Source organism: Mytilus trossulus, chromosome 11 (assembly GCF_036588685.1).
Source record: "Mytilus trossulus isolate FHL-02 chromosome 11, PNRI_Mtr1.1.1.hap1, whole genome shotgun sequence".
Taxonomy (NCBI): Eukaryota; Metazoa; Mollusca; class Bivalvia; order Mytilida; family Mytilidae; genus Mytilus; species Mytilus trossulus.
Window position 1 is genome coordinate 11,254,970 of NC_086383.1, and position 24,517 is coordinate 11,279,486.

General features: G+C 32.2%; 1 protein-coding gene across 1 annotated transcript in view; it reads left to right on the forward strand.

Moving 5' to 3' along the window:
• Positions 1–24,517, forward strand: part of LOC134690728 (DENN domain-containing protein 3-like) — an 81,451-nt gene that overhangs the window by 26,639 nt on the left and 30,295 nt on the right. Inside the window, exons 10-12 of the mRNA XM_063550763.1 lie at positions 2,071–2,181; positions 9,981–10,077; positions 18,867–19,000. Of these exons, the coding sequence (XP_063406833.1) occupies positions 2,071–2,181; positions 9,981–10,077; positions 18,867–19,000 (342 nt within the window). The remainder of the gene's footprint in view (positions 1–2,070; positions 2,182–9,980; positions 10,078–18,866; positions 19,001–24,517) is intronic.

A 24,517-nucleotide genomic window follows, 5' to 3' on the forward strand; every position in this document is an offset into this window, starting at 1 on the left:
CAAATGCTACATCTATGATGGCAAATGCTAAAACTATTAGTACAAATGCTATACTTATAAGTCCAAATGCTACATTTGTGATGGCAAATGCACCATTATATACTTTTGAGCCTTTTGATACGTAAGTATACAGCATTTGCTACAAATACAGGTAAAATACCTTTTGCTATAATAATTACAGCATTTGCAGTATTTATTATAGCATTTGCACTAATTATATAGCATTTGCAGTATTTAATATAGCATTTGCAGTATTTAATATAGCATTTGCAATTGAAGATATAGCTTTTGCAACAAAATATACTTTTGACCCTAATGATACGCCATAGATATGGGTAACAGTGTTCATAAGGTAAAGTTCTATCAGCCCTGAAATTTTCAGATGAATCTAATAACCCATTGTTAGGTTGCTGCCACTAAATTGGTAGTTTTACGAAAGTTTTGCAGTTTTTGTTTATTATCTTGAATAGTATTAATGATAAAGATAAACTGTAAACAGCAAATATGTTCAGCAAAGTAAGATCTACAAATAAGGTCATATGACCAAAATTTTCAATTGACCCCTTAAAGAGTTATTGCCCTTTAAGGACAATTTTACACAATTTGTTAATCATGTTTTCTTACTTTAAAAAATCTTCTCCTCTAAAACTATTGCACCAATTCCAACCAGATTTAAGCTAAATGATCCTTATGATATCTAGTTAGTGTTTTATTTCCTTATAAAAGCATGGCCATCATGGCTAAAAATAGAACAATGGGGTAAAATGCAGTTTTTGGCTTATATCTCAAAAACCAAAGCATTTAGAGCAAATCTGACATGGGATATAAGTATTCATTAGTTCAAGTTCTATCAGCCCTGATATTTTCAGATGAATCTAACAACCCATTGTTGAGGTTCTGCCACTAAGGTGATAATTTTAAGGAAATTTTGCAGTTTTTGGTTATCATCTTAAATATTATTAATGATAAAGATAAACTGTAAACAACAAAAATTTTCAGCAAAGTAAGATCTCAAAAATTAAAATAAACTTTGTTTGATTTCATCAAAAATTTAATTCTTAAGGTTCTTTGATATGCTGAATTTAACCCAAAAAAACATACTACGATGAAATAAGACAGTACTCTTAAACGAAAGATAGATGCCAAAAAATCAAGGTTAGTGATTCAGGCTCTTGAGAGCCTCTTGTTTTTGTCGAGCCTGAAACTTTTGTTGCAGAAAGCTTGACATAGGGATAGTGATCCAGCGGCGGCAGCATTAGCTAACTTTGTTAAAGCTTTATATTTTAGCAGGAGAAAGACCTGGATGCTTCATACTTTGTATATAAATGCCTCATGTTACGAAGTTTCTGTCAGTCACATATCCGATGTCCTTGACTTCATTTTCATGGTTCAGTGACCACTTGAAAAAAGTTCAGATTTTTTGTAATGTTGAATTCTCTCTTATTATAAGTAATAGGATTACTATATTTGATATGTACATACCTTTCAAGGTCCCCATGCCTGTCAGACAGTTTTCACTTGACCTTGACCTCATTTCATGGATCAGTGAACATGGTTAAGTTTTTGTGGTCAAGTCCATATCTCAGATACTATAAGCATAGAGCTAGTATATTCGGTGTATGGAAGGACTGTAAGGCGTACATGTCCAACTGGCAGATGTCATCTGACCTTGACCTCACTTTCATGGTTGAGTAGTTAGTTAGGTTTTTGGGTTTTGGTCTGTTTTTCTCATACTTTATGCAATTGGTCTACTTTATTTGTTGTTTGGAATGATTGTAAAGTGTACCTGTCTAGCTGGCAGATGTTATCTGACCTTGATCTCATTTTCATGGTTCAGTGGTCAAAGTAAAGTTTTTCAGTTTTGGCCTTTTTATCTAATATTATATGCCAAAGGAAATATTTTATGATCTATATGTCAGTTCCGCAGGTTTTATTTGACCATGACCTCAATTTCACGGTTCATTCACAAATCAGACAATGTCAAATGTAACTTGGATAACAGCCTGTGTCATTGTTTATTAACATTAGAAGTATTTTCATTACAATTTTTTTTATTTTACTTCTAAACAGGCCAGTGTGCTTTGACATCAGAAAAAGAAGAAAGATGGAGAAACTAAAAATACAACAGCTGAACTCTAGTATCACTGCTGGTTGTTTGGAACTCATGGTTAATTTATATAGGTAACTATTGTTAGTACAACAGCTGAACTCTAGTATCACTGCTGGATGTTTGGAACTCATGGTTAATTTAACAGCTGAACTCTAGTATCACTGCTGGTTGTTTGGAACTCATGGTTAATTTATATAGGTAACTATTGTTAGTACAACAGCTGAACTCAAGTATCACTGCTAGATGTTTGGAACTCATGGTTAATTTATATAGGTAACTACTGTTCGAAATACCATATAGTAGACCGGCAAGAACTACAGGCTATTGATCGATGACACAAAATCAGTACATGCACAGCAAAAAAAAACCTTCCTGTTATAAAACTTATACATAACCATGAATCAAAATAAGTACATTCACAGGAAAAAAAACCATCCTGTTATGAAACACAATACTTTTTACCACCCAAACATTTTCCAAAAGAGATCAAGTTTGAATTTTGCAATTTTTGGTTGGCTGCACTTCTTTAATAGTTTTGTCCCTATATAAATGGAAAATTTGCTGAATTTTCCATATATTTACAAGAAGTAAACACTTTAATTAGTTAATTGATCTACATGCATATGTGTGTGTGTTAAAAACATAACCTACCTATTGACCCCTGCAAGGCATGGACAGGCAACGATAGCCAATATTTTTTTTAATGATGGCCTGGACAATGTTAGGGAAAGAGGGGGAGGTAGTGTGATACATTTTTTTTTGTGGAAGAAGACTTCAAGTCTTCTGAAGGCCAATGGTGCCAACTTTAGAATTATTGAGCTTCCGTATGCCGCATTCGTTTCTATGTATTACAATTTCATAACAACTTCTGATTCCTGACACCAATTTTTACACATGATTAAGCATCTGAATCATTTAATTTGTAAATTAGGATTGAAATACAATCACTGTGATTGTAAATATGTACCCTTTTATTTATGTAAATTATAAGATTTCATCTCATCTACATGAACGTTATTTGTTTACATGTAACTAGATGTTTTTATTGTAGATATTTGTAGTACGCATGTTTGAATTTGGTATCGGGATAACTCGCCCTGTTTACATGTTCGCCCTTGGTCTGTTCGTCCTGATCTTTTTCGCCTGTATAGTATGTTCGTCCTGTGTTCATTCTAAAAATATTAATATTAAGGGTATTATTAAAAACTCTAAAACATGATTTAGTGAAAGTCATCTCTTCCTTATTTTGTTAAGTTAAGACAATTGTGTTCAGCCAATCAAATTCTGTTTCTCATGATCAATTAATAAGCCAATCAAAAACGTTTCTCTGAAGATTAGGCCTCAATTAAAATATTGTTTGTTTGCCCTTTTCCGACCCCATGTTTTGAAACAGGGTAGGTAGGTAGGTAAAATATTTTATTTTTTCCCCCCCAAAAAAATAACTTGGCTCGGTATATTATTTGTCATGGGTAGGCAGGTTGGTATAATATTTTATTTCATAGATACAAAATCTGCATAATGTCATTTTTGTCTGTTTTGTTTTTGCAAATAAGTTTTCTTGGCCTTTTGTTCTGAAAAAAAAAATAACACGTAGAATGTGAAGCTAATTTATATGCACTACTATTTTGTTTTCAAATATCAAAATATAGAGCTGTGTCACATGTCTTCAACGTTTATATGCAATGCCTGGAACTTTGAAGAGTTTGAATTTGCACTTATATTCTGTACTACAAACCTTGTATGCTTACCTTAAGCATAATAATAATAAGAGATAACTTTGTACTGGTAAGATATGTCTGGGCATACATTACTAGTAGAAAAAGTCCCTAGAGTGTTAAAAATTTCGTGTGTGCCTTTGTTTCTAATAAAAATGCTTTAAGACTTAAAACTCAATTGTCATGTATTTTACATCGCATTTATTTGTCTGTTTGTCTTTTTCATTTTTAGCCATGGCGTTGTCAGTTTGTTTTACATTTACGAGTTTGACTGTCGCTTTGGTATCTTTCGTCCCTCTTTAATAAATGATCCGTATGGAAAAATTGGCGATTTTACTGCCAGATATTCTCCACTTTGCAGGGTTTTGTCACTTTTGGTTCATGTCAGATATAAATAATTATAGCAGCATCGTTAACATAATCATCCTGATCTACGGATCATTAAACTAAAAGACCATCCCTACATAGAATACAACATCCGTTTACAAATTAGTTTGTACACACGTTAGTAGTTTTGTATCAAATGAACTTTTTTGTAAATGAATCCTGCTCTTTAAGTATAAAGGTACAGAGTAACATACACATCATGTCATGATTTCAGGAAGCGTTCAACATCGATTTCAACCAAATGCTTTGAAATTTCAAATGCAAGTGTTCATGTCAAACGCTCAGGTGATACCAAACGGACTGTACCTTATTTGTTAAAGATAAAACCCGAGAATCCTGGTAACAAAGTTTTGAGCGGGAAATACAAATATAAGATTTTTTGGTAGGAACGAAAAAATAAAATAAAATAAAATCTTGCTGGTTAATACAAATGAAAGATTTTCAGGCGGAAGGAATTAATAGGGTCGGTCGGTAAAGGGCAAACAAACAATATTTTAATTTAAGCCTTATTCTAACATGCTAGATTTTGAACTTGTATTGTTTTCATCTAGATGAATATGTGAATTTTCATCTGCAATCGTTCTTATACAGCTTTTAGGATAAAAGCATGGCTGATTGACAAAATTCAATGATGCAGTACTAACATAAAGATAATAAATAGTATTTTTTTTCACTAATTTATTGACGAAATACTTGTTAAGTTGTTGTAACATATTTTATTTTTGGATTCAATTAAATCATTTAAAGGACAATGTACTATTCTTATTTCACAAATTCACAAAGACCAACAAACAGGTTGGGACCCTCCCCCCCCCCCCCATTATGAGTTGTGTCCCTTAAATGAGGGACTGTTCCTAAAATAAGGAGTCATTTTTCTGTTAAAAAAAGAGAGGAGTTTTTAAACTCAAAAGTGGGAAAATTTATAATATTTGGAACAACTTTTCTAAATGAGGGGTCCAATTAATAATGAAGATATAAGTTTAGAAACATCACAAAATTCTTTTGACATGTTTTGACCATTTAATACTTGATAAATGCAAAGTTCTTGGGGAAACGTTTCTTCAAATAATATGAATAAGTGCTCATTTTTTACAGTGGGTTGTAATGTTCTTCCAATGAGGGGTATGCCTCATTTGGAGTGTTGTTCCCAACCTGTTAAAGGTCCATCTTTGTGCATAATTCAAAAATTGGAAATTTCAACAAGCATCTAATATTCTTGCACAAGAAAATAAACCCTGGTCTGCTAGCTACATGTTCATCTTTTCTTCCGATTTAATAACTAGAATCATGCAAACAGACTTAAAAAAAAGGCATGTAAATTCATCATACAAATATGACACTTTTTCTAGACAATCCAGATCATGCAAAATACTTCGCTAAAAATTGTACCTTTAAAATTGTTGTCGCGCACTAAACCCTCCATTGGAACTTTCAAAAGTTGGCTGGTATGTAACAATTCTTACTATTTTTATGCCCCATTTATGGGCATTATGTTTTCTGTTTGTCTATCAGTCCTGCTTCAGTTTAAAGTTTATAGTCCTTAGTTTATACTCCAGTTTAAAGTTTATGTACAGCTGGTTAGCGCTTACAGGCAGCTCCCACTGAGTAGGTGAATATTTTGCTTGTTTAGTGACTTTTAAGATACTGTTAGACTTCATACTTAAGGAGGACATCTCTAATACATAACTTTATCCATAAGAGCTAAAGGAGTTGCATTTTATTCAACATTTTAATCAGAACAGATGTGCACAAAAGATTTGTTTACTTTTATATCGAGTTAAATCAACCATGAATTTACAACTCAGAAGGCTATTTTTATCCTTGACTAAAATTGAACCTTATACAGGTAGTTTACAGTACAGTATGTTTGCCGTGAATCCTTCCAAACGAACGAGACGCGGAACTAAAGCTGGCAAAAAAGTGTTTCGATTAATAAACACAATCTTAACCCCAAATAGAGACATCATACATGGTAAAAATCGAGGCATAAACAGAGGTAATTTGATCGATATAGCGGCTGACTGTAACATATCAGCAATAAATGACAATCGAGTGAACACTATTCCAACTGTTACATTACGTCCACAACCGTTATAGAAGACGGTTAATGTTCAAAACCAATGCAATCTGTCACAAATTCAGAAATCATCTGTATCCACCATGTGCAAGCAATTGTCGCTAACAACTTTAAATGTCAGATCGAGTAATACTGACATGCTTGCGCTCACTGAAACATGGCTTGGTTCTGCCGTTGATAAATGTGTTCTGTCTGAGCTTATACCAAACGGATACGATATACAGCATGCTGCAAGATCGGACCGAAGAGGCGGAGGTGTTGCCATCGTACATAAAATTAAACTTAATTGCGAAAGGTATTCCGCAATCAAAGAAGAAATTCACACACTTTGAACTTCTTGAATGCAGTGTTAATGAAAAAAATCATCAATTTCGCCTTTACTTGATCTATCGTCCTCCTCCGTCTTGGAAAAATCAACTAAAGAATTCAACATTTTTTGAGGAGTGGTCAGATTTCCTTGACTACACTGTCAAAATTCCCGAAGAAATCATTCTGACAGGAGACTTAAATTTCCATCTTGATGATCGGAATAATTGTGACACCCGTAAATTTGAAGAAAGAATTAGCGACCATGGTCTCATACAACATGTTGTTGGTGCTACGCATATCCGTGGACACACACTCGATGTTATTATATGTAGGGAGAATAGTTCCATTCTTGCTAGAGTACCGTCAATTGAGGATTTGCAAATCTGTGACGACAAAGGCATTTCCTCGCTAGATCATTTCGCAGTGCTTTGTGAACTTAATATCACGAAACCACCAAATCAAAGAAAGTCTGTGAGTTTTCAGAAGTTCAAAGAAATAAACATTGAAAATTTCGAGAAGGATATAAACAATTCACTTATCCTAAATGACCAAAATAGTTTGGTTGAACATTGTGTTGCTTCGTACGACTCGGTGCTGCGACCTCTCCTCGACAAGCATGCTCCAGAACAATCAAAAGTGATCACTCAGTGACCAAACACTGATGAGTTGCATGTTGCAAAACGAGAACGCCGCAAAGCTGAGCGACAAATGCAAAAAACAAAGCTGGAAGTTCATAAACAGATTTATAAAGAACATTGTTCCAGGACAAGTAAACTGCTCTTCAAATGCAAGACGGATTATTATTCCAATAAAATTTCTGAAGTTGGACACGATCAAAAGAAACTGCTAAAGCTCACAAACGGCCTAATGGGAAACACAAACCAGGTGATTTTGCCATCGCACCACAGTGAAATTGAACTATCAAATAGATTCGGAACTTTTTTCCTTGGAAAAATCGAAACAATAAGGACCAATCTATGTGTAGTGAATGAATCGTCTGCCTATGATAATGAGGAATTTAAATACGATTTAAAATTCAAAGGCCAACCAATCACCTTCTTTTCACCTGCATCTGTAGAGGAAATACGTAAAATTATTTTGAAAGCTCCAACCAAATCATGCGAGTTAGATCCTCTTCCGTCAAATATACTAAAACCGTGTCTAAATAGTTTAGCTACCGTCATCACCAAGATAGTGAACTTGTCACTGGAACAGTGTTGTGTACCATCATCTTTGAAGGAGGCAGTTGTCCGACCACTCTTGAAAAAGGTTGGTCTAGAAAAAGAGATATTGAAAAATTATAGACCAGTCTCTAATCTTCCGTTTGTATCTAGAGTGGTCGAAAAAGTCGTCGAAACTCGCCTTGAAAACCATCATACGTCAAACTCTCTTCACGACAATGTACAATCAGCCTACCGTGCATGTCATTCGACCGAGACAGCATTGCTTCGTGTGCATCATGACATCACTGTCGCACTTGAGAACGACTGCTGTGCCGTTTTACTCATGCTAGACCTATCGGCTGCTTTCTATGTTATCGATCATCCTATTCTCATAAAGCGGATGGAATACTCTTGTGGGATAACCGGTACAGCACTCAGTTGGTTGAAGTCATATCTCGAGATGAGGACTCAGCGAATCGCCGTTGGTTCTGTTCTTTCTGATGAGATTCGTCTCCTATTTGGTGTTCCTCAAGGATCGGTCTTGGGACCAAAACTTTATTGTATTTTCGCAAGACCAATTGGCGAAATATGTAAACGACATAATATGTACTATCACTGTTATGCAGACGACACACAAGTTTATCTCGTGTTTAAACCACTTGATAATTGGACAAATATATCTAAACGACTCGAGGCTTGCGTTGCTGACATCAGCAAGTGGATGTGCTCGAATCTGTTAAAATTGAACGAGGACAGAACGGAGCTGATAGTGTTTGCTCCAAAAAAACGAGTGAAGAACCTCTCAGACTTGCATCTTAATTTTGGTGGAAACGTTGTCAGTGATACTGAGTCCGTAAAAAACCTAGGCATTTATTTCAAGAAATCTATGGCAATGGACAAACAAATTAGCGCTGTTTCAAAATCATGTTTTCATCAGATAAGAAACATTGGACGAATTCGTCCTTTTATTACCGAAGAAGCATGCAAAACATTAGTATGCTCCCTTGTAACCTCTCGTTTGGATTATGGGAACGCATTGCTGTATGGACTTCCATCAACTACTATTCAAAGATTACAGCGAGTACAAAACACTGCAGCCAGGGTCATCACAAGGAGGAAGAAATACGACCACATAACGCCAATCCTAAAGTGTCTACATTGACTCCCCGTAACATACAGATGCCAATATAAACTCCTCCTCTATGCATATGTGTTCAAGGCTTTGCACGAGGAGGCACCGGTCTACCTACAAGAACTCGTTAATAATATAAACCAATGCGTACACTCAGATCAGAAAATGCCATGATATTAACAACACCACTTGTGAGAACAAAAACATATGAGGAAAGGAGATTCGACAAAGCAGCATCCGTTTTATGGAACGATTTACCATGTGATATCCGGAACATCCATTCTGTGAACGCTTTTAAGAAACACCTGAAAACTCATTTATTCAGACATGCTTTTTTATAGTTCTTAAAATATTTTTAAGTTTTAAGCAGATACTTTTTTTTGAATTTTAAGCAAATATTTTCTGAATTTTTTAAGCAAATATATTATTTTTTTTTTTTGATATTTTAAGCAAATATTTTTAACTTATTTTTATTTATATGGGTTCAATGTCTCCTTTATTCTAAATTTGATTGTTGATCAGTAAACTTAATAGTACACTTTTATATGCCATTTATTTTAGATATGTTTGTTTTTAGGATCTCATAACATGGGCTGTCATATTTTATTGTTTAATACTTGTATATCTGTATGAATATGTTGTAAAGCGCTTAGGGTAATTTTTGATATAATATTATGCGCTATTATAAATACTGTATAATAATAATAATAATAATAATAGTCGAGGTAGTTTTTGATGAAATCGAAATCCAATAAACTTGAAACTTATGATATGATATTTCTAATTTCACTGCCAAATTAATGATTTTACCTAACATTCACAGTCCACTGAACATAGAAAATGATTGTACGGATAAGAAATCCATGTACGTATGACACATTCTTGTTTGAAGAAAAAAAAATGTCATATCGATAATGGAACAAAGGCTGGGTTAGTGGGGCTGCTTTTATGGTAATTCAAGTTACCTTTTATTTCCCTTCTTCCACCTCAGGGCTATCAGCTCTTTGATTTACATAACTTACAATTTATGAATATTGAAAGGAAGCAGTTTTATTATTTATGACCATACTTTTTTTCTCTTTTGTAGGGGTGTAATGTCAGAAATCCGATTAGAACATCAGAGATTTAACAAGCAAGCTTTCCTGGACAGCATACAGGGCCTAGATAAAAAGTTTTATGAAAGAGTAAGTAACTTACTGTTAGTTGGTTTAGATGTAAAAAAATCCACATTTTTAACAAATTTTGGGTGCATATGATACTGTAAATTTCTCAATTCTTGGATGAATTCATTGTTGCAATTGTTGAAAAATGGATTAAAATGCCAAATTAAAGTATGGAGAAGACTTCATAAGTGTGATTTACATGTGTGTACTCCGTTTTGGTTTAATTCAGCAAATAAGTTATGTTTAAACTAAACTTGAACTTTGTTCAATATAGTATCTAATTGGCAATCAAACCACATTTTCAATAGTTGGGTATAGATGTCTAATAGTTTCTCCATAGGGGGTAATGGTAAGGTGTTCTTCTGTTGCTTAGTCCATATTGTTAACTTAGATGTGTGATGGCTCGTTTAGAAGCTGAGACATTTTGACATATTTGGTTAAATTTTCAAGGTACAAAGTGAGATAATTACTTTTTCCATAAATTAGCATACCCAAACATCTTTTTCTGATGCGGCTCCTCATGGTAAAAAATCCCATTTTGAACACAAAAAGTTCAAGATTTGAAAATTTAATACTTTGAACACATTTAATATCTCCATAGATTTTACACATTTATTCTGTGTTCCCCTACGTTCTAAATTAACTCAAAGGGTTAAGCTTGTTTATCATAGAAAAGTGTCAAAAATCACTACACAGAGAATTTTTGTTTACACGTTCCTCATTTCAAGGCGCATTAGGGATATTGTCCCAGTTAAAATCTTTCAGTAAAAAGGAAGTAAAATATTTATTAGTTCTAAAAATATACAACAATAATTTATTTTAATTATATTCTGTAAAATAAAATGTACATACATGTTTAATTATAACAAAATGACAAGATATAATACAACAACAATAATATGATTGAAAGAGGTTTGATCAGGCCACTTTTTGGCCACTTTTTGGCCACTTCAGTTAAAAGAAATAAAAATATGAGAAATATACCATATAAAATTATAGTGACATTATGTGTGACCTTTCTTCACTATTTTATTTTAAAATAAAGTATTGTTCAGTTTTTAATATAATTAACATAATTTTGAAAGATAATTTATAGGTTACTGTAATTGTACTTATTTTCGCAGTGTATTTATTTTCACAAATTTCGTGGTTGGTTTATTATCGGGAAAATAAATACACATGAATCTAAATCAAACCTTTCAACTATAAGGCAATTATTATAAAATTGCAAAGTTAAATACCCGCGAATGTGTTTGGAATACACAATTCACGAAAATGAGAACAAGCAAAATAAAAGCACAAGTACAGTTAATATTTTTTGAATTTCAAAGGTTAGATAATGACACTCATCATTCCTCCACTTTTATTAAATATGACTACAGGGGATTTACCAGTATATTGAAGTGAAAATTCACAAATTATCAATACATTTATTATGAATTTGTATCCAATGGCTATACTTCTATGTGGCAACCAGTGTTAACAAAATACTCCACAAGTCAGAAAACCTTATCAGAGTTCACACAGTTTGCATGCAGCACTCGTAAAATTGCACACATCTCTCTGTGCAGCAAGATAAAAATAATGTCTTGCTCTTTCTTTCTCATCTAACATCTGAAAAGCTGTACCTATTGAAATTAATTGATTACAATGAGAAATGCTATCTCCTATTTTTTTGGTTTCTAATAATTTATTTAAACAATCTAGACATGATCTAAAGTCCTGTAGATAGTAACAACATAGAAAATGGAGAAAATGTGTAAATGATATGGAATAATGTATAATAGTGTAGCAAGAAAGTCCCCTATTGGTATTACAGAACTGAAGTTCCTTTGGGATGTCTGATGAACTTGAAATCATGTTACTAAATTTAAAAAGTTGATATGGCAATGTCTTTGACAATGAAAACAAATCAAGTTTCTGTGTCTGTTTCAGTGTAATTTTTGAAAAAAACGATTCACCTGCACATTTTGACAAACTGTAATTTATTATATCTTTTGATATTAAATAATTTTTGCGAACATAGAAGAAAAATGCCAATTGCAGCCATCCTGATATTGCATCTGAATTAACACCAACCAACAACTGGCTGAGCTCGCATTTGTACTTTTTGTATTGTATTTTATTGTTTGGGTTATTTATATGTGGTAGTGCAATAGGTAATAATTGAAATGTAGATGCAACTGACTTTCCAAAGATACATCGAGATAATTCTGTTTTACAATGACATAGCAAAGTTTTGAAAATGCTTAGAATGTTTGTAAACGGCATCTTCATAATGTAGGCTTGCTCTTTTATGAATCTCATTATTGAATTAATTTCACCAACTGATTTTGTTATTTCACATGGAAATCTTTTGTAATTATGCAAAGTCTGGGATGATGAGAATATCTGAACTCCTACTTGATAGGAATGTTTTAAGATGTTGATTAATATGTTCCTGTTATTTTTGTTGAACCTTTGATAGAACAAGTTATTTTCAGGAATAAAATAATGTAACAATGTGAAATATTCCAAACAGTATAGTAACCGTTGTAAACAGGCCATAAAACAGGGTATAATATTGTCTGGTCTCCAGACTGAGATTTCAGTTTCTTCTGAAATCCAAAACATAAGGGTTTTCAGAAAGTATGAGCACAATAAACCTTTTATATCTTCATTTCTATCGATTATTTCTTTCAATAGTATTTTTAATAAAGCATAGCATAGTAACTGGGTATGACTAAAAGAATATATGAGTATTTTTTCTGCTATGGAAAATGATATTCGCCACTGAAGATTCTCATTTATAGATCCCTTGCAGCCTACAGGAACAAATAAAACACCACATGAAGTTATTTTAGAAATAAGTTCAGGTGTAGGCCATAATGAACGTGATCTAGATATCCATGGTTGTGCCTGAGAGACCCACTGATCAGCTTTTAGGCAAAATGCCATATCAATTTCGTCATCAAAGTCTGAGATGCAGGGACCATGAATTTTAGTGTGAACTCCCGTAACAGAACATAAAACTTTCATGTAATTTAATTTAAATAGTTCACTTGACAGTAGGTTCTCTCTTCTGTAATGTTGTAGATTTTGTTGAGTGATATATGGTGTAATATCATTATTGTCAAGAAAGCGTAGATGTGTAAAACAAGGAGGTGTGTCATCAGTATCCATGACAAATACTATCCTCCCATTCCTGACACAATCGTTTTCTGATTCGTATACTGCATATAATTGCATTATGTACATAAAATCAAAATCACTACCATTAAGTTTGAGTCCCTCTGCCTTACTTCCACTGCTTATTTGTAATGTGAGTTGGTTGACACAACAGTGACCGAAGTCTCCACTTAAAAAATGCAGCCGTCTAGCTTTCACTACATCTTCTGTTCCAATCATCTGACACAAATATTTATAAAAATGCAATGATTTCATTTTACTGTGAGACATAATTGTCGATTTTGTAGGAATTCCTTATCCTCTTTTCTTGTTAAGGTTTCTGGACTTTACTATATTATTGTTCAGGTGGTCTTTTATCTATTATTGTCTGGTTAATGGTTCTGTTTTATCATCTAGTCTTTTATCCTTCCAAATGTTAATGTTGATTTTTCCTTGAATACATAAACACTTTATTTTATTTATTAATATAGAACCACCAATGTGGGCCTGGTCAGAAAGCAAATAGTACAAGAAAAGTAGTATATTGTTAACGAAGTAGTTCCTATATACATGATGTATAGTTGGAGCTTTTTCTATCAGTAAAATATATGTTTATTTTTTGTATCAAATAAAAGTTTAAGGAGTGTGTATATCTTTTGTAAAAAGTTTTGAATAATTAAAAAAGATATAGGAAATTAAAATATGAGGATCATATGATGCCTTGTTCCTTTTACTATCAAACTTCATAGTTGGGTTGGCATTTTGTATATATCTACTGGATCTGACAAAGTTTCAAGTGTAAGGTTGTGCCTTTAGTAAGGGAAAAACTGTAGAACACAAACACACATGAAAAAACTAGCTGTCAAATCATTACAAACAATTTCTCTCTGTTGCAATTTTGATTAATATTTGTTATGTTTTATTTTTCATATCATGATATTTTTAGAATACTGGTAATTTGAATTGAGAAAAGTATTATTAGAAATTTATCTAAAATGAAGGCATTTCTACTAAGGTTCTATTTACAGGGTGTTTTCCAAACAAAATTGTATCTAAGTATTGATGAATAGTTCTCTTAAGGAAGAAATAAGTTAGGAATCAGAAAAGTCCCATAGTTTCAGTATAGTATCATGTCATAACTATAATTAAATAATTAGTATTGACAAGCACTATCTATTATACTAAATAACGAGGTCCAATTTGTCAGCCGTCATGGGGTAAAAACGACAAATCAAAGAACTCAACTTTATATATAAATAATATAGGACAATGGTGCTGATTAAAATTACACAATTCCAGACCCTTTTGATGTCCACATAATTAATATTGCCAATAATTACCAAGTTCCAGGGGTCAAATCCAATACCAGTACTAAAAGTATATTCACTTGTCACGTATTACCTTATCTGTACATTACTCATCTAACAGGGGCACCACCATACGGTGTAGTAGGATTTTGCTGTATACACGGGTCATAACCACAAGGTTGACACTACTAAATTCAATCATTAATGTCACATTGTTCCCTATTGTAGTATTTTAATGTATGACTTTCTAAGATGACAATAAGAAGACTAAAAATCTGGACGTAATTAAGGCGTATAGGTACAGTTTTCAATTTGTTAGCCGCATGCATAAAACAGCGAATCCAAGAATTCAACTTTATTTATAACTAATATAGGACAATGCTGTTGTTAAAAAAATAGTCCATTTCAGGCCTTTTACCAATAATTGAAAAGTTCCAGGTCGACGGGTTCAAACAGAAAGATTTTGAAACCAGAGAAAACTGTGCATCTTATAATTGGCATGACTTTATCAGATAAGACGCATAGTTATATACTTTAATTCAGTCACGGACCCGCGATATCACGGGTGTGTTCTAGTTTATATTGAAAAAGAAACCCACTAGATGTGGTATGCTTAACATTGGGATGACTATCAACTAAATTGAAAGTTCTTTTTATTTTGTTAGCTTAAATTAATTTGTAAATGTCAATTGGAATTTCATAAATATATGCTGGACAATATACTATTTAATAAAATTGTGTAATTCAAATTGTTGTTTGCCTCTTTTTAAAAGAATATCTGATTGAAAAAGATAAATAAAATGAGATAGTTTTCTCCATTTTTTTTGCGTATAATTTCTATTAACAAAAAACAAACATGTTATATATACAGAATTTTTATGATAAGCTTATATTTAGTATATGGGTTAAGTAACTATGATGTCTTCATGGTCTTTCGAAAGTAAGTGCCGAATGAATAATTTTTTGAGCTTCCCTTGGAAATATTAAATGAATCAGAAATTGCTCTCTCAAGTCTTCAACTGTCTTAGTTAGATAAGTCTAAAAAGGTAAATTGAAGGAACTAAAAAAATTAAAATTATTGCATAGACAAATCAGATAATATTTATATATGCAACGCTTGGACATAATGGAACTCTTTTCTTTTATACAATTTCAATTTCTAAGAAAAATGGTAAAAGAAAATTTTAGTTAAAGATGAATAAGCATGTAAAAGTAATAATTACCACATAACCTCTTTATTTGACCAGACTCACTCTGAACATGATCATTCTTTATAGTTCTAATGTATCAACCTACTATATCTTAATATAAGCACAAGAGATTAGCCCTCCTTGTGGTTCAAGGACAGTATAAAAATGCAATTTGATAATCAGTTGTATAACTTGATAAAGTCGTCCTGAATGTTATGCTTGATTGATAAAATTAAAGATGTTTTTGGTAAAAATATTTCCTACATCCTTTAAGAAATTTCCAGGTATATTTCATTCATTTAATTAAAATTTTCCTCAATTTCTTAGAAAAACAGTAAATGAAATATTTAGTTAAGTTTAATAAGTTTATATATAATCAAGACTGGCTATATGCGTGATATCATTGCTTTGGGCATTGCATAATATAGAAATAAAGAATAGTATGACAGAGTTGATTGATATGAAACTTACAACTCTCTCACAAAAAAAGACTGTTGAAAAGCAAAGTTAACACATCAATAAACTTTGCTAGATAATCTTTTCTACACAAAATTCTTAAAACTATCACTTATTTTTTTTAACTTTGATGTTAATTTATAATAGAGATCATTAATTAAGATAAGATCTTGGAAATTTTTGGTTCTTTAAAAACCAGCAGTGGCATTGCCCTAGTGGTGTAAATAGTTATCATAGTTTAATAGTGAATATTTCTTTTCTTTGATTTGTTTTATAATAAATATCGATCTACAATAATAATAATTAATTCACACTTATTTTAACATGTTTAAGTAATGAATTTTATAAACCCCAATTATAACAACAATCAGTGTGCTGACATGAATGGTCATTGATATGGTTATATTTATAAATTTACTGTTTACAAAATTTTGAATTTTTTGAAATACTAAGGCTTGTCTACCTCAGGCATAGATTACCTTAGCTGTATTTGGCAAAAAATTTTGGAATTTTGGTCCTCAATGCTCTCCACTTCGTACTTTATTTGGACTTTTCAACTTTTTTGGATTCGAGCGTCACTGGTGAGTCTTTTGTAGACGAAATGCGTGTCTGGTGTATATACAAATTTTAGTCCTGGTATCTATGATGAGTTTATTTAAGATAATATGCTCCTACAATACACAGGTCAGGAAGATAGAGAGCAATGTATCCTCAAACATTTTAAAGTTTGTCAATACTTAATGTCCTTATTGTTGTTTTTCAGTCATCCAAAAAATGAAATAGATCATTTGAATTTAAATTATCAGCATGCAAAAGTTAATGATTACCATTACCTCTTTATTTGACAAGTCCTTATCTAAGTTCCTTGTATTAACCCTCTATATTAATCAGCACAGGAGATAAAGCCCTCCGACTGCTTCAAGGAATAGTATAAAAATTAGATTTGATAATCAGTATTTATATAGAACTTGACAAACTTTTCCTGAATATTATACTAGATAGAAACCCTACTTAATCTTCAAAATATTCAGTTAATATTTCCTATTTGTTTAGGAAATTTTCTGGTATATTTTATTCATTAAAGAGATAAATACCTCTGGCAGGTTAAAGGCCCAGTATAAACATGCAATTTGATAATTGGTTCTTTTATATAACTTGACATACTCTTGAATGCTATGATAGCTCTAGATTGATAAACCATTTGTTCAAAATATTTAGTTAATATTTCCTACTTCCTTCAGGAGATTTCCTGGTTAATTCCACCTTATAATGCTTACAGTATATAATGCTGTATTTTGATTGAATGAGCAAAAAAATACTTTTCAGGGATTTTCTAGAGATGTTTTCTTTTTTCTGCAAGCATATTTGGTATTAGGGAATTCCATGTGCTAGAGTATTTGCTAGCAAAAACCATGACAGATGGGAAATACCATGTCTGAAATAACACAACTTTCGAAAAATCTCTCGACTTTTTCGTTGAGATGAATAGAAAGAGCATTAGTCAAATTAACAAATATAATATGCTTACTTTTGGATATTTGCCAAAAATACCCCTTTAAGTGTGATATAAGGTATACTATTTTCATTCTTATGTGAACAGTTATATCATGCTATAGATGGAAATGTGAAAAATACCAGTCAAGGGACTGATATTTCCTGAGCCATTAGGTGAAAACCTTTTGAATTTTTGTTGACTACCCCTCCATAATATGATATATCTGTTTAATTTATACACTGAATATAATTTTATTGAAACTCTCTCTACTGGATTATTGCATGTGGTGAAGGGAATGCATAATTTTGAGGAAAAATAGAGATTGTCATAATATTGCAGGAACTATGCATGTATTATACCCATTAGAGCTGTCTTTATGTTTGATATGTCATATTTAAATAATTTTGACAGAAAGAGGCTTGCGAGAGTAAACAAAAATATCCAAAATGGCAAATACCACGGCATAGAGGGGAATTTGAGGCAATTTCACGGGCCTTGCTAAAAAAACTTGTTTGAAATTAGGAAAAAAGATTAGAATATGTGAAAAATACACTGTCTACCAACCAATCAAAATACAGCATTCTTAAACATGTTATATAAGGTGTAATAAGATACAAACAATCCCTCAATATCTAAAAAAAAAAAAAGGAATGGGTGCTGACATGATTTATAAACTTAGCTATTCCAAAATTCCATTTTCGTAGATAAAGAAATTATAAATTACTAAAAAAAAAAAAAATATGAAATTGCAGTTCCTTCTTCCTGCCCTCGGAAATATTACCATATTTTGATTTGAATATTTTAAGACCCCATTTAAAAATACAGCTCCTAATCTTTTAAGCTTTTAAAAATTTCTGAGTTCAATATTTCTAGGTTTGTACATTTTTTATATGTTGGTTTGATATGGTCAAGATGTTTGGTTAAATTGGCATACTTTGAATAGAGTTATTTCTCTTTAGCCAGCCTTTGGGTTATGCAGATTGCATTTTGTAATTGAATTGTATATTAGTTTGATTTGTTCTCTCAATGTATTGTTACCAAAGATGTACATGTGTTTGAAAAATAGAACTGTATTAACTTGAAAAGTAGTAACATTATTTATGCCAAAGTAAAGCATAAAACATTGCAGATGAAGATAAGTCAAGAACATGACTTCAGATGCATGAAATATACAAATTGTTTTTTTCTGTTTATATATTTTTGTTGTCTTTTTAGGCTTTGAATACGGACATGTTTAAGATTTTCCTGAAAGATAGAATGTCACAGAAACAGGACTACTGGTCACAGCTGGAAGTGTTGACAAGACCACAAGTTAAAAAAGCAGGGGGATCAGATAAACTGGCTAACAGGTAAAACAATCATCTGATAGTCAGCAGGTGAAAAATGTCTGTATGAATGATCTTATAAATGTTGGTACTGATCATAGCATAAGTACAATGATATCCGTTTCTTATGATTACAGGACAACAACCCAACACAAAAATCAAATCTTCGTTAAATTTTTTTTGCATACATGCCCATAGAAAATGTTCCTTCATCCAAGCATATCTTGGATGTGCAGGATGAAGGTCATTTTTAGAATATGAGCCTGAGGCTTGAAAGTAATGAATTAGCTTAACTTCTCTATGAGGGGTGAAGCTTACATGTAATATCTCTGTTTAAAGAAACAAACTATAACCACCAGACCATAGCTGGCCAGTGACCTTGACCCTAGTATATAAGCACCTGTTTCATAATAACTTGTCATAATTTAAAGCAAGTTTGTGTCGACCAAATATAAAACCGATTGGAAAAGGGTGGGTCTGACTGATAATCCCTAGGATGGGAATTAATTATTTTCGAGCCTCAGGCTCATATTCTAAGAATGACCTTCATCCTGCACATCCAAGATATGCTTGGATGAAGGAACATTCTTACTCATATTTCGCATTCGGTCTCAAGTAATGAATTAGCTTGTTTAAAGTGTAGACACAAACTAAAAACAATTTTTATATAAATGCCAACATTTAATAAAGCATAGAAATCACAAGATCATCCAGTAACTACAACTGAAGAAAAGTGTTTTAGTACTGATATTATTCAATTTCCTGTTATAGAACTTATAAAAAGTTTTACCATATGTCCAGACAAAACTGTTGCCATAATGTCCTTAATAGAACATCCTGAAGCTAAAGGCACTTATGAAGAGGTTCCTCTAAATGAGTGAACCTTAAAACACCAGCTAAAATTAGAACTCTCTCTAACTATCTAAACTTTACGAAAAGACTTAGATGAATTCTCTCACACATTTTGTACACAAAACATGATAAATCATTGTCTTACAACACAAAGTTTTGGTTTATCAAAACCTTTGATCACCTCATTAGGTAGACTAACTAACAGATCTAGTATTTTTCAAAAACTCATGTATATGAAAAAATAAAGTGCCATGTCTCTGAATGAAAAACATAGAATGTAAATCTACAGCTGATAAAGATTGTACTTTGGCACTTGTAGTCAAGGCAAATAAAGACACAAGTATAACAGACATTCTTCAATGTTAAATCCTCTATTGATTATAAAGAACTTAAAAAAGATAGCACTAAATTCATCTCCAAAGTGAAAGAGTATCTAACTCTTCAATTGCAGATTCAAGTTTAAGCAACCTTTCACATTATACATGTAGTAAACATACAAATTTAATAACATCTACTTCTTAAAGGATCAAGTCTGTTTCAACATAGAACAAGTAAAATTCACATTAAACATGCTGAATATGAAAAGCTTGTGTCTTACAACAAAATTCAATAATCAATAACATCCTTTTTAGATGGTGATAAGGAATTGGTTCTCTTTGAACACACCAAATAATGAAATTTCTCAAAAAATATTGATAATGCTTGATCATAGATGCATGGTCTCCAAGATGAAGTGTAAAAATATTTTACAAATGATTATGAAATATCCTGTTTACAGCTAATTTCCTAAAGCATGTAGAGCAAGACTTTAGTTAGCTTGCTTGCTTTGTTTTTATATTGTACAATCATTAGGATAACACCCAATTAAATTCAAATATTATATATACAGGTTAAACTTTGCCTACTGTGAAAGTATTTCAATTCGTGGGTATCAATTTTCGTGGTTTGAGCAATATTAACATGTTCGTGGGTTTTTAAATTCGTGGATTTTAGTTTTCTTATAAAAAAAAAATGAAAAATTAATGACTTTAGAAACGAAGGGGACAAATAGTCTTGATTGAAGGAAATTGCAAAGTAATCATTGCCCCGTAGGGATAACACTAATTAACCAATGATAAAGTGATCAACAGAATTAAGACCATCAAAGGTGTTAATTAGTCCATAAACATGTCACATAAAGATAACAGTACTTTAAACGTATCTTGAATTGTCAAATAATTCTTATCAATATCAACCCCAGCATGAAATTACTATTTCCCAACAGTATGTACGAGAACTATGAGGAAATAAAATGAAAACTTTATCATACTGGCATATCAATACCGGAAATCTGACTTTCGTCGATCAAAAATATTTTTTATGAGAAGGAAAAGATCAAAATTTGTACAGTTTATTTTATTAAAGATTAAATGGGTATAATCCTGCATGCGGTTGTACCTTGTGACTGATTTGACGTTATTCAATATTTCTCTAGTCAAACCTACCGATAGGGTTCTTCCATGTCTTGATCTGAACAATGGTTGTTTTATTTCGTTGAACACTTAAATTCGTGGATAAAGTCATCCACGAAAACCACGAAAATTGGTACCCCACGAATAAAAGTACTTTCACAGTATATATATTGTTTAAAGATGTCAATCTTATTTACAAAGCTTGTATAAACAATTATACAAACAAAGCAAGCAAGCCAACCAAAGTTTTGCTTTACATGCATTAGGAAATTAGCTGTAAATTCAAGTGATTTCTGAATATAATACACACGTCTTTACCCTACCGCACAATCAACCCTTCAGGTGTTGGTTCATATATATTTTTTACAATACACAGTTAAATTTCTTCCTGACAGAAAGGCATTCTTCAGTATGCAACATTGTTACTAATTTTTATGCTTAGCAGATTAACTGGCAAATAAATTAAAATTGGTCTTAGCAAAGAAAACCAACTCTGAGCAGGCCAAAAAGGAATAATCAAAAGAGCCTCCTGAACTTTATCACTAATAATTTTCTTTAAAATTATCCCCAACAATGAAAAAGATGGGAACATATAAGGTCTTTTCTGATTGTATAACTCTCTGTGACTAAAAATTTCTCTTCACCAATTCTAAGAAATCTATATGAAATGAGCGCATGTTCTTAAAGAAGCTCCATCTACCAACAGAAAATTTTTCTTCAAATTTGGATCCCAAATCCTTCTAATGAGGCATCTGGACCAATCCAAAAACTTATTTGGATGGGTCTAATCAATTTTCAATTTCTGATTTTAAATTGTTAAAAATTTCACCTATTGATGATAATAATCACTGTAACAACTATACAGTGCTTCAACATCATTTCTCACCATGTTTCTGCAATGTAACATTTCCACAGATACTGCATTAAAAGCATGCACAACAAGACCTATATATGATGCAAATCATCAATAATACAGTTACAGAATTCTATTTCAGAAGAACTTCCCAAGGGAGATAATTTTACAATTTCTCATCTGTCAGAAAAAACTTGAATAGCTCAGTATCAATAATGAGACAAAGGGAAACAATGTGTTTCCAAGGAATGAGTACCAACTTTTTAAAAATTATTCTGAAGTACAGTTTATCAGCATTTGCACCATTTTTCTGTATTCACAGAACGACTAAATACTTCAAGTGAAATTTTTTCATAAAAATACACAAGACAGATTTTAAAACCTTAGTAAAAACTCTTGATGCAGAGGCCAATCCAAAACAAAGAACATAAATATCATATAAATGTCCCTTCCACATGAATCAGGAAAAAATGATATAATCCTTAATGATACTAAAATATGCATCTGTGAGATCTATGGATGTTAGCTCTATATATATATATATATATATATATAGATAATCATCCCTATGAATTACATCTAAACAAAAGATAAATGGTCCTGTTTAAAATACTGATTAGCCACAAGCTAAGTTTGTTTGACTTTTTCAAATAGATAACAGGCCTTGAAGACCCATCTTTCTTAGGAACTAAGAAAATATAGGAAATAAACTGATTTTCGAATGATTCAACCTCTTAAATAGCTCCCTTGGCTATAAATTTTTGGACTTATGAAATTATTTCATCCTTATGAAAGGTGAAATGTCTTTTATTCAAAAATGATGAACCTTGTGGTTCAACTTTAAAAATAACTTTATAACCATTTCTTATTAAATCTAATATCAATATATCATTAGTAACATTTGCCAAATCAAAATATTTAAGTTCTCTACTGTATATAGCAACTGGTTGAGAAATGTGACCTCTTTGAGATTCTCTGTTCCCTTTTGGGAAACCTCTCCCTCTGAATGAAAGGAATGGCCTACTAGTATACGCCCTGTTAACCGACAGAGCCTCCGCAGTTAAAAGACTGATATTGACATGGTAGTATTATTAACAGTCACAGAAAGTAAACAATTTTGGGATTTTCCAAGCAAAATCATGATTAAACTGTTCAACAAACAAGCTGAGATAATGAACCATAAATCTCACTAAGAGACGCCTTTAAAGGCTTCTGAAAACCTAAATGCAGGATCAAAAGACGTATCAAATTCAGCTCCAGCTGGACTATCATCAGCCATGGCACAAACTCCAAAAGGTGGTACATGCACAGTATCATTACAGTAGTTCAGATCAAAATTTAGAACTAAATCTTTATTAAAGGCGAAGTGTACGTAATTGCACGCCCCTAGCAGAAAACAGAACTAATAACGTTCGACGTTAGTTACGCAAGTGGGTCTCATTAGGGTCTAAGTGTGACGCGGGATTGCCGATATTTTGTAAACGTGACACGTGAATGTCAAATTATTGTGGCGTGAAAACGGGAAATGAGGTCTTGTGGGACCCGGGAAATGACAAAAAATGAAAATTGCTTACGTACATAGTGTAAGCGGGATACGGGAATCTGACAAAACAGTAAGCGGGATCTGGGATCGGAACCCCCCAATGAGACCCCCACGCAAGTCATCTCCCTTACTCCAAGAAAGGACACACGAAAGAGAAATTACTTCGTGCGGTCAATCATAAATCCGACAAGCACACCTGTGCTGTCTTAAAAAACCTAATCATGAGAAACTATCTGAATTTATCCATTTAGAAATCAAAGCATTCTATTGTTTGGTGCAGCCTGGCTTTAATACTAGTTGTTTTTTGTTTTGTTTTAGACGCATGGGACATGAAAGGCATTTCGTGTAAAAACTTATGATATCAACAGATTGTAAAAACGCCTCACAACAGAATTATAAATAAATAAACATGTGACGATTCTACTTCTATTGATATCAAATTAATTGAAATTAGACCTGAATTGACCCAACAATATCGTTTTAAAAGCCGTAGGTTTGAACAAAAACACACAGTACTCAACATAAAGTTGTAGGTTACTGAACAATTAATGAATGACATGTGAAATTAATTATTAGATTAAAAAAACGTTGACATGTTCGTATTTTGTGCAAATGAAAATTTAAGGACATGTTTTATATCAATTTAGAAAATAAGACGATACCAAGAGAATATATAATTTGACCACTAGTCTAGGGCAACACTTACAAGTCGGAAGAACAAAGACGAAAGTTAACAAATTAGGCCCCAAAAATATACTCATAGTAAACTAAAAAGTGATCACTCTAAACATTTATCTTAGAATAAGTAAAAACTATGTCATTCAACTTCCAGTTTTCAATTT